Here is a 17,589-nt window from a genome sequence, read left to right as displayed (position 1 = left end):
AAAATTTCGCAATAACCTTTCAGCATATTGTAATTCACGTGCTCGGAGCGATAACTAGACTTCTGCACCTCCTCATGGCTCTGTTTTCAGGCTTTAAAGGTCCCATATCGTGCTCATTTTCAGGTTCAAACTTGTATTTTGTGTTTCTACTAGAACATGTTTTAGTGCATTTCAACAGAATTGCAACAGAACTGCAACAGTATTGCAACAGTATTGCATTGCTAGGCAACGGTGTTGGTCCATGTTTACTTCCTGTCAGCTGATGTTATTCACATACACTGCAACAGGAAATAAACTGGGACCCATTTAGAATGTTTACGTCTAAAGCCGTGTAAAGGTCTAAATATTGTATATTTGTGACATCACAAATGGACAGAAATCCTAACGGCTTGTTTCAAACGCACAATTTCTGAATACAGGCTGTGTGTGTTTCTCCGTATATTGAGCGTTTTGATAGTTTAACAGTATTTTTATAGCACTTAAAAAAAGACCTGAAAATCTCACTTTTTACAATATGGGAGCTTTAAAGGGACTGTCCCATGCGCTCTTGCATATGCGCGCTCGCGTGTGGCTATGCTGTTCAGACAAGTCTCCAACAGAAACTACACGGAAGCACCAAAACCGCAAAGTTATATCTAGTGAAGCCTGTTCGCAAAACAGTGTTGGCCGCGGTGGAGGACGCGGGGGAGACCGTAGCTTTGGTCTCCAGGACCGGAGTCTCTGCTGTACTCTGCTCCTCTGCTCCTCTGCCTGCTTGCCTTCACTCACACACGGCGTGCGTTCTCGCTCAGCTTGCTCCACCTCACGTACATGCGCGCACACTACACACTGAAGAAGAGTTTGTAGCTCTGAGAATATCTAGTAAATGTACAGTGGACATTTGTGCAGAAATAACTGCTGCAGCTCCTCCAGACCAACAGAAGTGACGGGGCTCCGCAGCGAGTAACGTTATCGTCTCCGAACGGGTGCCGGTGTCTCCCTCCGGCAGCGGTCGGGAGGCTGAGGCAGGAAAAGCCAACACTAGGATCAGCACTGATTCATGGAGAGACCTTCGTCTGGTCAGCTAACATTACTGCCAAGCAGGTGAAATATAGAGTGATATTGTGGTTTTAGCTGACGTGTGTCGCCTCACTGTTTTGAGCGATGCTCGTTCATGTCTATGTAGAGCGAGCACAAGCTCCGAGCCCGACGCTGATTTTCATTGACTTCACGGCCACAGGTGTCGCAGTTAACAAGCATTTCTGATTCTTACAAACATTTATTTTTTTAGTTAAAACATTAATCATCATTGTAATACAAATTTGATTTGTTTAACAACTAATAAATATAGGCGAAGAAACACATTAGATGGTAGAATATTTTATTTGATTGCATTTCATGGGGCTATAGCTCATAATAATTCAAATATATATATATATATATATATATATATTATGGCAAGCCATTCAGGAAATTATTATATATATATAACGTGAAATGTGAGAATATTGAATGAAATATTCAGATTTTCATTCAATATATTCAGTTTCATTCAATATATTCAGAGTTTCATTCAATATATTCAGGATGCATTCCATATGTTCAGAGTTCATTCAATATTCTCAAATTTCACATTATATATATATAATGTGAAATTTGAGAATATATATATATATATATATATATATTCTCAATGTACATATATATATACATATATATGTATATATATACATATATATGTATATATATATATATATATATATACATATATATACATATATATATATATACATATATATATATATATATATATATATTCTCAATGTACATATATATATATACATACATATATATATATATATACACATATATATATATATATATATATATATGTGTATATATATATTCTCAATGTACATATATACATACATATACACATATATATGTATGTATATATATTCTCAAATTTCACATTATATATATATATATAATGTGAAATTTGAGAATATTGAATGAAACTCTGAATATTTCATACATATATATATATATATATATATATATATATATATGTATGAAATATTCAGAGATATACTACTGTAACTGAGCGGTCTTTTATGTGCGTTTATACTTATTTATTATGTGAAATAAGGACACGATGAGACGGAGGCTTGAACTTGCTGGCGTCTTTACTCGTTCATCTCCAGACTGCTGTTCTAGTCACAGTAGCATCACCTTACACCCATTACACTTCCTCTTTCCCTTCACAATAAAAGCTCAGCACTCCCTTGTATCTGCTAACAGGAAAGACCTCCATAATAAAGGTTACACTACTACTACCACATCACCATCTTCTCATGTCCTGACCTGAATGCTGCGCATGATGGATGTAGGCTATATATGATGAATCCATGGTGCTCGTGCGCTTCTTGGATCCGCCGCAGGTCGTCGCCACTGCTCTCCTCCTCGCTCCTCCCTTCCTCTCCTTCTTCTCGCTACTCCGGTTTGCCATCTGCCGGATCGGTCACATGACTCATCTGTCAGGGGACAGCATGGCGGACATGCATGTGGAGCCTCAAAACAAATTGCACCAGCAATTGTCCAGCTAACGCCACCGCGAAACTAACATCGATACCGCCGCGTAAAGCCGGCGCCGGACAGCAGCAGGATGGACGAGGACAACAAACTCCAGTTCCCGTCTCTACCCGCGACCAAGGAGGACCTTCTGGTGAGAAAACACAGCAGACAGCTTTAGCCCTCCGTCCGGCTAATCTGAGCTAGCCGCTACTACTCCAGTATTCCTGTCTAGCAGCTAAAACATCTGGGGTATCAAACACATCCATGTGGATCTGTGAAAGCATCTTTCTGTGCATACAGTGTCGATATAGATCTCTTCTTTCACTGTGCCAACACTGGTATAGTCTCCAAACATTAGCCACGTATGTAACGTTACCCAGAGTGAACTAGTGCTCATGTCTCACCCTGAAACGCCTCCAGCTACTGGCATCAAGTTAACCTACCTCACTTTGCTTTTACATCCCCCTTTTACAGGACTGGGCGTATCCAATGAGACGAGAAATGCAGGTATGTAACATGAGTCTGGCAACATAAACATTCTAAATGGGTCCCTTTGTATTTCTTTGTATGGTAGTTCAAGATTCAAGAGTTTAATTTGCCATTTGCCCCTAAGTACATTGGATTTCTGAGTAGCTTTAAGAAAAGAAAAAAAGTAGAAAAGGCACAAGGTAATTACAGTACAAAATAAATAGCACATTCAACTCAACACAATAAATAAATAAATAAATTATTAAAAATATAAAACGCCCTCACTGTAGTCAATACATAAACTAAACTACCCTCTGCATAGGAACGATACCCCCAGAATACAAATATATTCAGTATATATATATGCTTCATGACCATGTGAAAATAACTTGTAACTCTCATAAAAAATATTTTAAAAAATAAATAATTAATATATTTCAGACAATTACACAGTGGAAGGCAGCATATTGCACAGCATTACAGTCCATTCAGTTCAGGTGTACTGTGTGTCAATAATGATATGGAGGTGAGGTGTGTCCCTCTTTAACGTCCTTTGCCACCAGTCTTATTGTAGCTGAGAAGAAGCTGTTGTGAAACCGTTGTAGTGTGTGTTAATGCAATAACTGACAGGAAGTAAACTTGGACCTAAGCTGTTGCCCTAGTAGGTACTACTACTGGTATTACTACTACTGGTACTAGTACCAGTACCAGTAGTAGTAGTACTACTGGTACTACTACTGGTACTACTACTATATACATTATACAATGTATAATATACAAGTATATACATTTGAATTATTATGAGCTATAGCCCCATGAAGTCATGAGTAAAAATACATTATATAATTGGACGACTTAATTAACTAATTGTAGCAAGTATGAGGTGTTTCTTTGTGGACAATATAAAGAAATCCACAGGAAAACAACCACAATCCACAGTTACAAAAGTTACCATACCATAGAGATAAATCCCCATCTCCCTCCCCATTTACAGATGTTCATGTTATTGTGTCCATTCTTACTTATTTCCTGTCTAAAAAGGAGGAGTAGAAGAACCATATCTGTGGATTCCCCCCAACACACGCACATATTTTATAGCAGTTTCTGAATGTTAAAGGTCCCATATTATAAAAAAGTGAGATGTTCATGTTTCTTTTTATTATAAAGCAGGCTTAAGTCCTATACAAATACTGTGAAAGTATGGAAACACTCAATCCACAGGGAAATACACACAGCCCCGTATTCATAAACTCTGCATTTGAAACAAGCTGTCAGGATTTCTGTCCATTCGTGATGTGACGAATAAACAATATTTAGACCCTTTACACAATTTTAAACGTAAACATTCTAAATGCGTCCCAGTTTATTTCCTGGTTGTAGTGTATGTGAATGTCATCAGCTGACAGGAAGTACACATGGACCCAAGCTGTTGCCTAGCAACGCAATTATGTTGCAATTCCGTCAAAATGCACTAAAACGGAGCGTTTCAGACAGGAGGGTAAATACAGGCATATTCAGGCCAACAGTATGAGGAAAATAAAGGTTCTTTTGAACATTACAGCATGTAAACATGTTCTAGTAGAAACACAAAATACAAGTATGAACCTGAAAATGAGCATGATATGGGACCTTTAAAGTATCAAAATGTCACAATCTCTACCAACAGTAATGCAAATCAATTCCAGGCAAATGTTTAAGGAAATGTGTCAGTATACAAATATGAGCCGTCTATTTGAGCCTGTGGTCATATCTCAATGATCAACTTCTCGTATCAACGTATTTATGTGTGATGATATGATCATGTCTTATTATATTTTTTTTGCGAAATTCTGCTGTCCAAAGCAACGATTGACAACATGAGTTGCTGAACGTGTTATGTAAAGCGTAACAGTGGAGCACAGTTAATTGCATTAAACACAAATTATTCTACATATGAGTTGAATTAATTCACTATATTGTGTAGGGTTTGGCAATATGACGATATATATATCGTCAAAACAATATAAAAATATCTATCGTATATATTTTTCTATATCATTTCTATCGCCGATATACGCTAGACATATATTTATTTATTTTTTCTCTATAATTTGACATAAAACTGTTATGTTAATTTTGCACTAAAGTTCTTATTGTGATATATATCTTAAAAATATCCCTGCTCACATATTAAGTTCTTCTTAATTTCCATATTGCCCAGCAATAATTCAGAGATTAAGGTTGTTTGCAGGTTAGGGAACCTGATATTTAGAGTCATGTCATGTCGTTTTAATTGTTTTAGAATAGATATACTGGCTGTGAGAGCTTTGATCCAGGTCCATCTTGGTTGTGGATGTGGCTTCCAAATGCAATGTTATAAGGCATTCACATATACTAGTAAAGACATCATGTTCATAAAGAGTCTTATCCTAAGTGAATAAACGTACCGTAGGTTTGGGTAATTCTTACTGCCTGTGTTGCTAGTGATGTCTTGCTCCATCTTTATTTTCAGGAGATATTACCGGGTCTGTTTTTAGGTCCCTACTCTGCTGCAATGAAAAGCAAGGTAAGATTTACAGAATTTGAACCACAGGTACTTCAACACAGTGACACAGAGAAAGATATTATTTCCTCATATTTTAATAGCTCATGTTGCTTCTCTTCTTTCTCTTTGTCTAGCTGCCAATCCTTGAGAGACAGGGCATAACACACGTTGTGTGTGTCCGCCAAGACATTGAAGCCAATTTTATCAAACCTAATTTCCCTCATACATTTAGGTAAGTAAGAAATCACACAATCCGTGCGCTCTACTTAATGTGAAAGGCATTTTAGTGTGGAGTGTTTTTTGATCAAGTGCTTTCTTGCTAACCAATGAACTATGTGTTGTTGTATCTTTGCAGATACCTTGTGTTAGATATTGCTGACAATCCAGTGGAAAATATAATACGATTTTTCCCTTCAGTGAGTTACCAAAGTGGGCTTTTCACTTCCTTCTTTGCAAGTGTTTCACTGACTGTAAAGTATGGCCTTTACATTAAGCCTGATATACTGTTGTTAATTTTCCTCCTAACAGACTAAAGAATTTATTGATGGCTGCTTAGCAACAGGAGGTAAGGATGCATGCAGTTTCCATTATTCATATTCAGTGTCAAGTAGAAAAAAAGTCCTTTATCAATAATCTGTTATTCTTTTAGGAAAGGTACTGGTTCATGGTAATGCAGGGATATCAAGAAGGTGAGGTTTGTTTTTGTTACCGCATCATTTCATAATATAATTTCACATGCATTGTATCTCGTTATGCACTGAATTTTCCTTACATATAACTGCTAAAGATTTCTCAATATCCTTGGATATTGTATGTATAATTTCCTCGACTAAATTTTGAGCAGCAGAGCCAAATTACAGCTGCAAATATAAAACTGTGCCTCCTTTTCTTATTCTTTCAGTGCTGCCTTAGTGATTGCATACCTTATGGAAACATTTGGAATGAAATACAGGTGAGTGTTTTCTCACAATAAATTGTGGCTTTCTATTTTACCCTATTAGAATGCAAGGCATTGTCCAAACTCCCATACTATGCACTACATATCCAATAGGTGTATAATAGTTCAACATACCTTTGTGTGAATACAGTATTATGTATCTTTTCGGACGCACAGAGCAGTAATTTACGTCGTCACTTCCTGAGAGCCTCCTTGCTGGCAAGGCCTATTAAAAGAGGCTGGGACATGGTTTTGAGCTCTGGGTAACCATGGTAACCTGTGCTAAACCTCATGTGACCAAAATGACGATTTGTGAGAATCAAAGTCTGAATTTAAAATATATATTACGCCTATTAAGCAAAGTGAAATCTTATACTTAATGAAATTGACTTTGCGTACTAAATAGCATGTTAGTATGGAATTTCAGATGCAACCCTAGTGAAACTTTTTTCCGCATTCCATTGTAAATCGTACCAGTAATGTGACAACAATGTACGCCACGCCTCACATACATCTCTAGTTTTGTTTGTCTACTTGAGCATAAATATAAAAAAACCTACATAAAACAAACTGTGATAGTACGCAGGTATTATAAAGAAACATACTGCAGCATAGTTGAACGTGAAACGTAAGAAAGCACGATTATATTAACATTTGCTACAGCTGAATTGATAACTGGATGTTAGCGGTGGTATATCTCAGTGTTTCAGTGGCTGTGGTTGTAACCGTCTGCTACATTTGCTCTACAGGGATGCATTCAGCCACGTGCAGGAGAGGAGGTTCTGCATCAACCCCAATGTGGGCTTTGTGCATCAGCTACAGGTACGTCTTTACTTCGATCCAAAGGGCTTCAAATTCCGATTAATCAACATGACAGTCCAATCAATAAATGAACATTTACAACTCATTCATTATCACAATAAATAAATGCACCACTAAGAGCTCCTGACTTTAAAAGGCTTGGATGTGTCATGCTGTATGTGTAGTAGAGTATGCGTTCTTATTCTGAGTCATCTGCTTCTGGCGTGACACTGCAGAAACAATTTTCCTATCTCTGATGCATATACCATCTCTGCAGTCTTCAAATAGTCAGCCTTTGTTGGCCACATTTAGGAAGCCACTTATCATGATTCGTCTCTTTTTGAGCGGTGTAAATCATGACAAGCATGTGGTTGTGCACATTTGAAGGCACATTGTTTATATTGGATGTTATATAAATGTTTAATTTTAAAGCATAAATGCTGTATCTTGTTCACAACATAAGAGGTTCTTCTTTCAGTGTAGATATGAGGCAAAAGATCAGACAGTTTCTGAAGCATGTGCAGTGATGAACACACCATACCAAAACATACTGTATGTTTTTGACTGTACTCATACTGATATAATCACTGAACTTTTATTGTTGTAATAATGAGTGTTTGTTTCCTAGGAATATGAAGCGATCTACCTAGCCAAATTGACCATTAAAATGATGTCACCGATGCAGTTGGGCAGGTCCTTCTCCTTACAAGCTGGGATGCCAGGTTTGTAAATAATACACAGCTTAGCCACGACTGTCTGTGCAATGTCTTTTTGTTTTTCAGACCAGAAAAGCATTTTAAGGGATAGTTTGGGTGTTTTGAAGTGGAGTTGTATGAAGTACCCATCCATAGTAGGTATATTACTTAGAGTAGATGACGATCAGCACACGCCCAGCATCGAAAAACAGACAGGAGCACTCTCATTTGTTGGAAAATCAATCAGCAAATGAGAGCCATATCCATTGTGGATCATTTTATAACGCACTGTATTCATCTTATCTCAGTGTCGTGAATTTTTCTATTTAAAAAACAGAAACACCTAACATTCAAACACTTGGAGCCCTCAAGAACTGGCTCATAATTTCCCCCTTAAGCTATTTTTGCTCTCCCTGAATGGTTGTGACTTCACCCAGCACAGACTGAAGTGTTTTGGGGAGTTATTTAATCCAGGAGGGTTTACAGTTATTAAACTGGGTGTGTTGACGTATGCAGTACAATTCCGATACTCTTTTTTTTTGTCTCCTTATTTCTGTAACAGTAAGCCGTAAACGCAGCCTGGAGGAAGATGAGGACTTTGGAGCAATGCAGGTCACCGCCGCACAGAACGGATGAGCTTTCCTGACATTTAGCCACGTGGCGCAGTGCACTCAATTTTTTTTTCCACATTTTTAATGGGATTAAAAATGTAAATATTTGAACTTTTTCTAAGGGGAAGGGACTCGGGGTGGGAGGGGGACCGCTCGTGTCTGAGACATGGAGTGCTGACGAGGATCGGGCCAATTTGATAACTCCTTTTTTTTCTCGAGCTGTATGCACTGATGGGAGATTTTTTGCAGTTTTATAGTATTTAAAGCATTTTTGCATTTGCAGCGGGACAGTATTGCAATAATGCACTTTCGATACTTGAATTTGTGTAGATGACCAGAATGGGGCACTCGGCAAAAGGGAAAGTAGCCAGGACGTCGCCCAGTGGAGGACATGAGAAGAGGGATAGCTAATGCCTTTATTTTGGGAGTAATAGGACTATGGACTAATATCAGTGGGATAGTAAGGAATGGGAAAAATAACTTACTGCTTAATAAAAACAAGTCTGACTGAGTCCTGTTCAGCTGTGTTTTTATATCATAATGTAATGCTATGCTTCACAACTTTACATTCTTCTTTCCAGTATTGTTTATACATATTATTGAATTATTGTTATTTAAAGACACATTTTACAGTCACTAGTTGTACTTTTTATTATTTTAACAAACCTTTCTGGAGACTTTGCTTTGTATTTCAGTACTTAAGGGGAAAAAACAGCCACTGACGTGCACTCTATATATATTGTGTGATGAGTTCTGGGGGCAGAATGCCTCTACCCAAAAGACTGACATCTATAAAAATTAATTTTGAAACAAATTTGCAATTCTCATGTGATGATAGCTATGGAAATTGTGACATTAGAATAAATGTAAAAAAAAATATGGTTGGGTTTTCAAAATCCACAAGACATGCACATGCTGTAGCTTCCCATTCATACAACAAAGCTTCAACAAATGATTTTTTTAGTTAAAGCATGAATCACCATTGTAATACAAATTTGATTTGTTTAACAACAAGAAATATAGACGAAGAAACACATTAGATGGTAGAATACTTTATGTGATTATTACATATTTGGAAATAAATTACATTAAATATGCTCTCCAGAATAACAGCATAATTATAAAACTTAAATAAGAGTTGATTTACAAAAAATATTTTTGTCCATTTCCCCATCACAAAATGTTTCATTCGCTATCACAGCTATGATACCAAATACAAAACTTTAAGTACCTTAGTTAATTCCTAAACCACTAATCTCACAAAATATAAACCTTTTTGTTCGCTAGAAATATTATACATTATAACAGTCTTCATAGTAATGTTTCCTATCTCGTAGTATTCAAACCTTCATTATAGCTTTCCAGCAACACCACTGTCAAAGAAAGAAAATCCTGCAGAGATATATAGAGCACTTTGTTCCAAATAGGACATGTTAGAAAAATGAAACCGACCCCAGTAAAATCCAAAGTAATAATAACTAATCACATTTAAAGAAACAAAACAGATTTTCTTTGGTGACTTGCCCTTGATGATCAACGCAACAGATCTGGGAGACTAAGTTTGAATCATGATTTAAAGTAATTCCCTTCAGCAAACTTGGTTTTGTAGTAAACTTGAGAAGCTGTAGTAAATAATTTAGTAATTATTTAGCTGCTTTGGAAATCTAAATGAATTTGGTACCATCTTGTCACGGTACTCGCAGACATAATTTTTTGTTTTCTCTGTTAGCACACAGCAGATTATTTACTAATAATGTAACAAAATAAGACATTACGTGTACAGTAACTGACATTCCTTTCTTTGGATGGTGGGGGAAGACGATGACAGAGCGCCACCCTGGTGAGGTAGCCTTGGTTACCAAAGGGGCGGATGATGATTTTGGACTGAGCAGAGCGCTTCAACATACATATATGTTTACTCAAGTGTGTAGAAATCTGGATGAGCATTCAGGAATGGTTCACAACCACGACTTCATCTCCGGGCAATTTGTCAATGCAAGTTATGATGTCAGCGGGTGTATAAAGGTGTGGTCCATGCCCCCCCCCCCAAAACGGAGGTTTAAAGCTGCCGTTGTCCTCAGTCGGAAAATCGACACTGCATGTAAGTCTCGGGTGAGGCGGTGTATCCAAACTTTTGGTAGAAAGCCACATTGTTGGATGCGCATTCCAGTGTGATTTTGTAGCAATTCAGTTTTTTGCTGAGAAGAGTAAGAACTGAAACTAACCTATATAGGGATATAGGAGAAAAAAAGAAGAAGAGGAAAATAAATCAACAAGATTATTCCTAAAAAAGTCTCTCGTGAATAATTTGTGTTGTTTGATTTGTGGGATAAATACAAGGTCTTAAATATTAAAAACAGGACAAAACAAAATGTGTTTGTGTCAGGCTCACACAGGTCTACTCACAGTTTGCCCAGCTGCTTCCCTCTGCACACATCACTGACGACTACCTCCTCCACCCGGCCTCTCTACAAACACAACACAATAAAGGGTCTTCATTTCAGCCATATTATACCAATCATTTTCAAGATCAGTGAAAATGCATGTTAGTGCATGTAGTTTTTAAAGTTAAAATCGTCACACATCACTATTGGCGGATGGGGTAACATAATGGTGATTGAGGCTATGGCCCACTGATGAAAGTATTACAATATTTATATATTTGCATTATTACAAACTGGGTGTCTGTGGCGACATTCCCGGAAAAAATGCTGTATTAAGTTACTGCTAATGCAAACCGAACATTTCCTACTGCTGCTGCTTCACATTAAAGGCATTTAACTGGCAAAACACAAGTTGACTTTTATTATGAACTAGTCACAGGAAATGCAATGTGTGACCGCTATCGTTCATCAAGAATGCGTCTACAAAACAAGACAACGGTCATTTTCTGCATTTTTTGTCAGCGGATCAGTTTGAAATATTGCAAGGAGTAATGGAACAAGAAGTTCAAGGCTGCAGGTTTACAACTTCTCAGTGAGGTAACCAACTACTTTCACTTTTGCAGACTCAAGGGCGTGTGCAGCATAAAATGAGATCACAGTTGCCCACAGAATGATGGAAAAATGCCGATTTATTTCTTGACTTCTATATTAAAACAACAATAGTTTGTTTTGCTCTCCCCAGTATTCTGGGAGCTGTAGTATTAAACCGCATTTGCTGTTACCACCAGTAAACAGGGTGCTGCCAAATCAACCAGGACTGACATCTTACGAATTACCACTTTAAGGAAATACAAATACAAATGTAACTTTTTATGGTGGTGAACTACGTTAATAATTACCACCATTCTAACCACTACATTAATAAGTAACTTCTTTAGGGGATTGGTTTTTAGGAAAAATGTAGAGAGGAATCACAATTGTATCCAAATCCTCATTCAAATACCATTTAAGAATGCATTACTGATCAGTAGTCCAGTGTTGGTCATGTATAATGTGTTGTTCTTGTTCCCTAGTGATGGCAGACACATCTAATGATGTACATCGGAATGACTGTTTGAGAAAATTTGAAACAACAACTTTCTTAAAAGAACAGTGTGTAGCATTTCTGGGGATTTATTAGCAGAAATGGAATATAATATTCATAACTATGTTTTTATTAGTGTATAATCACCTGAAACTAAGAATTGTTGTGTTTTCATTAGCTTAGAATGAGCCCTTCATATCTACATAGGGAGCGGGTACTCTTCATGGAGTCCGCCATGTTTCTACAGTAGCCCAGAACGGACAGTTCTCTGACACGCTTGTGAAACTATGATAACATGAGCCACAGAGTGCAAAACCGTGGTACCGCCAGCCGCCGGCTGACTTCTGTTACCCCTACTAGTGTTATTATGGTAAGGATGACCTCTGAGCGAGGCGAACTGCGTTACTATGGTTTTGCACTCTGCGGCTCACGTTACCGCAAAGGGAGGAGTGAGCGGAGGGGTACTCAGCTGGTTGCAATCTACAACCACACCACTTACGTCATGTCCTACACACTGTACCTTTAATGTAACACAATTAGAGTTGCACATGTGATGAACATAGCGTAACACAAATATGATGTTGTTTACAGTATGTATATGATGAATATGATGTACTGGATTTCAGACCCCAGGAAGACTAACTGGTACCACTGGCATCAGCTAATGGGAATACTTTTGAATAAATAAATAAATATCCATTTTTAAATATAAGCAAATAGTTTGCCGGGATGTAATTTACCTTAGCACAGGAGTGGATGAATTTGTGTTCTGTGATCAATGTTGCCGTGGCAACAATCTGTCCCAGATTTGTGTCCTCCACCACCACTACATAGTAGTCTCCTGTCTTCTTCATATGGTCAAACTTTTCTGGAAGCCAACATACATGTATTTTATCATGTTTTATTATCTTCATTGATATTTTATTACACTGGTTTTATAGTTTGTTTTCTAGGATGATGGTTCTTTCTCTTCACAAATTTGTTATCTGATTTATATAAAGACAACTGTTGAAAAACTAGGGAACACTTTGGGATTTAATGATCTGTACAAAATAATAAATTTAGTCTTATCCAAAAGTAGCATTATGTGAAGCATGACTTACTTGTGAACTGCTCTGGTGTGACATCGCCCGTCTGAGTGAGCTGAGATAAAACCTTGATGAATCCTGGAACACAAAAACAAAACAACAGTTGGTGAAAATGTTGGGGGTATTCGCACTCCATCTCTTGTGAAGTCTTTATTTATGTTAAAATGTTTATCAAAATTACCAAGAATAAAAAACTAAAAAACCTGCTTTTCACATCTTTCATGTTCTTATCTTCATATTTTCTTGAGAATACAAGTACTGGTCTGGAACGTGCTGTCCATTCAGTTTCTCTCTATGACTCACCCCTGTTAAAGTCGGCTGTACAGAGCGGCCTGAGCACCAGGCCCTCCCCTGGGCTGGATGGGGAGATGGGGGGAGAGAAGGAGGCAGTGTTGCTACTCCAGTCTAGCTCCTGAAGCAGGGAGGGCTCAAAAAGTGGAGTCTCGTTTAGCAGCATTTCACAATCTCTGCTTAGAACACACACAGACACAGAGAGACACAAATAAACCGGTAAGTCCACAGAGAGACACACACACCCATAACTTCATGTATACAGAAAATATGACATACTGAATAGAAATGCTTTTTCTAATCCATCGAAGATATTTCATCAACACAATTTAATAGGGGTGTAAGAAAAAATCGATAGTGATACACAATTGTATCGCGATATTATGTTGTGCGATACTGTGTCGATTCTCCAAAACACTGTTTGGATTTTTAATGAAACTCTTAAAAATCTGTCAGCCAGCCATCGGGCGCTATTCGATATTTCAGAGGTTGTAGCGGGCTCAGTTTTAAAGCTGGAGTGAAGATACTGGCATCATATGAAACTAAGAAACCTAAGGAATCCATGTTGGAGAAGGAGGCTAAATAATGCTCCAAACTTGCGCTAAATTTTGGCAATTTTCAAAGGGGGTCCCTTGACCTCTTACCTAAAGATATGGGAATGAAAATGGGTAGTTGGGTACCCACGAGACTCCACCTTACCAGACATGCCCACTTTATGATAATCACATGCAGTTTTGGGCAAAAACCATTGCAGTTTTTTTTGCATGCAGTATAAATGTGTTATTTTTGCATATTCTAAAATGGTGTATTTCTGGTTTGTTCTTTATACTATGACAGCTTTCCTAAAATTAAATTTAAAAAACATCGTTACCCTTGTATCATGATAGGTATCGTTACATCATATTTAACCTGGTTATACTGTCAGCCTGGATTGGAAATGTGTTTGTTCTGTAAGTCACACAGAACTTTGACCTGACAAATACAGTTTCACTTAGTAAAAAGTTGTCATTACTTTACTGCTATGCGTCAGTGGTTGATAAGCCAGTTGGCATACAAATGAGCACACCAATATGAATTATAATGCACACCCTCTGTACGCTCTGAGGCGCTTAAGGACTTTTAGCCTGAAACCACAAATCCTCAGGGACTTCTACCAGGGCACCATAGAGAGCCTCCTGACAGACTGCTTCACCACCTGGTACGGCAACTGCACCAACTTGGACCGTAAGGCGCTGGGAAGGGTGGTGCGAGCTGCCCAGCCTGCAGGAGCTGTACACCCAGCGGTGCCTCAGGAAGTCCCTGAGGGTCATTATGGACAACACCCCCACCCTCCCACAACAGCCTGTTCTCCCTCCTGTCCTCTGGTAGAAGATACAGGACCCCCAGGACTCTCACCAGCAGACTGAGGAACAGTTTTTTCCCCAAGGCCATCAGACTTTTAAATAGATAATTCATACGACACCTTCTCACACAAAAAGTACCTCAATCATATATCTTATACTGTATATACTTTATATGTCCTTAATGTATATGTTCTTAATATGCCTTGTACAAAGTATTTCTTATATATGTACATTCATACTTCCCGATATGTATATGTTCTTAATATGCCCTTGTACAAAGTATTTCCTTTTATAATTGTAATATAACTTATTATTTTAATGGAGCTTCCCAGCAAAAAGCATTTCACACTATTGTACTTGTACAATAAACATCTTGAATCTTGAATCTTGAATATATTGAATCGTTACCCTTGTATCATGATAGGTATCGTTACACCAGATTTAACCTGGTTATTATACTGTCAGCCTGGATTTTAAAATGTGTTTGTTCACACAGTCACACAGTACTTTGACCTGACAAATACAGTTTCACTTAGTAAAAAGTTATCATTACTTTACTGCCATGCTTCAGTGTGTTGATAAGCCAGTTGGCACACAAATGAGCACACCAATATGAATTATAATGCACAATACACTATATGAGGTGACCTCATTCTTTAAGCTTTTTCATTCATGATTTTGTTTCCAGGATCTGGTCCAGGATATGTAATCTGAGAGGGGAACATCCTACAAAAACTCATTCACATAGCAAGGTCAACAGGTAACATTATCAGTGGGAGTGGGTGGAGGAGGATTTAGCCAAATACATTAACCTAGCGTTTCCATGGCAACCAAACAAACTCTCCTCAGTGGTGTCATCATCCCTCCATCACCATGCCACGTATATAATAATAATAATAATAGACCACCTCAGAGTATCACTCAGACAGTATCAGGACATTCTGATGTAGATTTTCTAAATTAAAGCTCTTTAAAGTGTCATATATGAGCTATCTATGTTACACTGTGTAGTGTTTATTTGCTAGCATCAACGTTAATTCCTGTAACTTCTATAGTTAATTAAGTAGCTAGCTATATAACATCTTACTTTTCCTCAAGTGTCCTGTAAAATAGCTTCACTCAAGCAAAACTATGCAGCCAAACTAGAGCTGTAAAGAGCTGTAACTTCACATAAGTGTTAACTTGCCATGCTATAAGCTGCTAGCTGGCTAGCTTCACTACTTACCAGTAAAGATGTAATCTCACACCAAGAGGAGATGGTCCAGTAGAAAGGTCCAGACTGCGGAAACGTACAGTGACAAGCAGGCAGTTGTACTAGCTGTGTAGGAGGCTGGGCAACATCATTGAAGTGAAGAAGCGTGGGTGTGTACCGGCTGCTATTTCCGCCTGGCGTCTGTATGACGTGGCAAGAGATGCCAGGGCGCAGCCCAATGACGTAGATGGATGAGTGAAAGTACACCAGCCCAGACTGATTATGACTGAAACCATTTTCACTGTATGACTCTAAGCAGTCATCATGGGTGAGGTTTAAAGCTGCAGTTTAGGATTGGAACAAATATGATTAAAAAAAGTAACCAACTAGTCCAAACAGCATCTTTTTTTATCTGAAAATTTAATTTAAAGGGACTGTTTGTAACTTTTTAAGCGTATAAATGTACCGGGGTCGGGATCCCATGCGCGCTCACGTGTGGCCGGAGTCACTGCTCCTCTGCCTGCTTGCCTTCACTCACACAGCGCGCGCGTTCTCGCTGTCTCGCTCCACCTCCAGACGTTCATGCGCGCTCACTCCACACTGCAGAAGAGTTAGTTTAGCTCTGAGAATATCTAGTGAATGTACAGTGGACGTTTGTGCAGAAATAAATGCTGCAGCTCCTCCAGACCAACAGAGGTTTTGTGTCTTGTGAAGTGACGGAGCTCCGCAGCGAGAAACTGTATCGTCTCTGACCGGGTGCCGGTGTCTCCCTGCGGGCGCAGTCAGGAGGCGATAACGTTTCTCTTCCTGCTTCAGCCCCGGCACCGACCCGCTTTTGTTGAAGCAGGAAAAGCCAACACTAGGATCAGCAGTGATTCATGGAGAGACCTTCATCTGATCAGCTAACATTACTGCCAAGCAGGTGAAATATAGAGTGATATTGTGGTTTTAGCTGACGTGTGTCGCCTCACTGTTTTGAGCGATGCTCGTTCATGTCTATTTAGAGCGAGCCAGCGCGAGCCCGACGCTGACTTTCGTTGATTTCACGGCCACAGGTGTCGCTGTTAACAAGCATTTCTGAAAGTTACAAATAGTCCCTTCAACTGCCACAAAAGGGCAGCTTGTAGTGTACTGTTTAGCTGTAAAATTAGAAAGTTTGCTCCGGCTGGTGGGCGGTGCTTGGTATTTCCTCAACTGATATCAACATGGCTGTCAGGTCACAAACTTTCTCATTTTACAGCTAAACAGTACACTACAAGATGATTCTGAAAACATTTGAGAAGAGAAATAGGCATTACAGTAACAGAATATTGATTCATATTTGATCAGCGCTGCCTAGTTTGACCGTTTGATCGGAGTTTGCGAGTGATTGACAGCTGCCTCCGTTGAATGAACAGCCAATAGGAACGTTCTCTCTCTGAAATGACCTGTGATTGGCCAGAGTCTAGATTTTTTTTTAAAGCCTGAAAACAGAGCCATGAGGAGGTGCAGAAGTCTATTTATCTCTCAGAACACTTGAATTATAATATGCTGAAAGGTTATTATGGAATTTTTGCCCAATGATGCCAAAAACATTCTGCCTACTGCAGGTTTAACCCATAGACTGTATATAAAGACA

General features: G+C 38.5%; 2 protein-coding genes across 3 annotated transcripts; one reads left to right on the top strand and one right to left on the bottom strand.

Moving 5' to 3' along the window:
- The first annotated feature begins 2,379 nt into the window (after positions 1–2,379).
- Positions 2,380–9,101, top strand: styx (serine/threonine/tyrosine interacting protein). The gene is made up of 11 exons (XM_037751380.1): positions 2,380–2,704; positions 3,028–3,060; positions 5,513–5,566; positions 5,680–5,777; positions 5,901–5,961; positions 6,074–6,110; positions 6,195–6,234; positions 6,447–6,497; positions 7,232–7,304; positions 7,912–8,005; positions 8,541–9,101. The coding sequence occupies exons 1-11, from the start codon at positions 2,645–2,647 to the stop codon at positions 8,612–8,614; spliced, it is 675 nt and encodes a 224-aa protein (XP_037607308.1). The 5' UTR covers positions 2,380–2,644; the 3' UTR covers positions 8,615–9,101.
- A 526-nt stretch (positions 9,102–9,627) lies between these two features.
- Positions 9,628–16,185, bottom strand: gnpnat1 (glucosamine-phosphate N-acetyltransferase 1). 2 transcript variants are annotated; one of them, XM_037751391.1, is made up of 6 exons: positions 16,005–16,185; positions 13,449–13,615; positions 13,161–13,223; positions 12,798–12,925; positions 10,996–11,057; positions 9,628–10,814 (listed from the first exon to the last, which is right to left on the bottom strand). In XM_037751391.1, exons 2-6 carry the CDS (start codon positions 13,600–13,602, stop codon positions 10,667–10,669), a joined length of 555 nt encoding a protein of 184 aa, XP_037607319.1. In that variant the 5' UTR covers positions 13,603–13,615; positions 16,005–16,185; the 3' UTR covers positions 9,628–10,666. The 2 variants fall into 2 exon arrangements, with proteins under 2 accessions (XP_037607319.1, XP_037607326.1); XM_037751398.1 differs by having other exon boundaries at positions 13,449–13,612.
- Positions 16,186–17,589: the final 1,404 nt, after the last annotated feature.

This window comes from Sebastes umbrosus, chromosome 2, assembly GCF_015220745.1.
Source record: "Sebastes umbrosus isolate fSebUmb1 chromosome 2, fSebUmb1.pri, whole genome shotgun sequence".
NCBI classification, from domain to species: domain Eukaryota; kingdom Metazoa; phylum Chordata; class Actinopteri; order Perciformes; family Sebastidae; genus Sebastes; species Sebastes umbrosus.
Note: the sequence above shows the minus strand (reverse complement) of the source record. Positions and strands in the feature narration are given on the sequence as shown.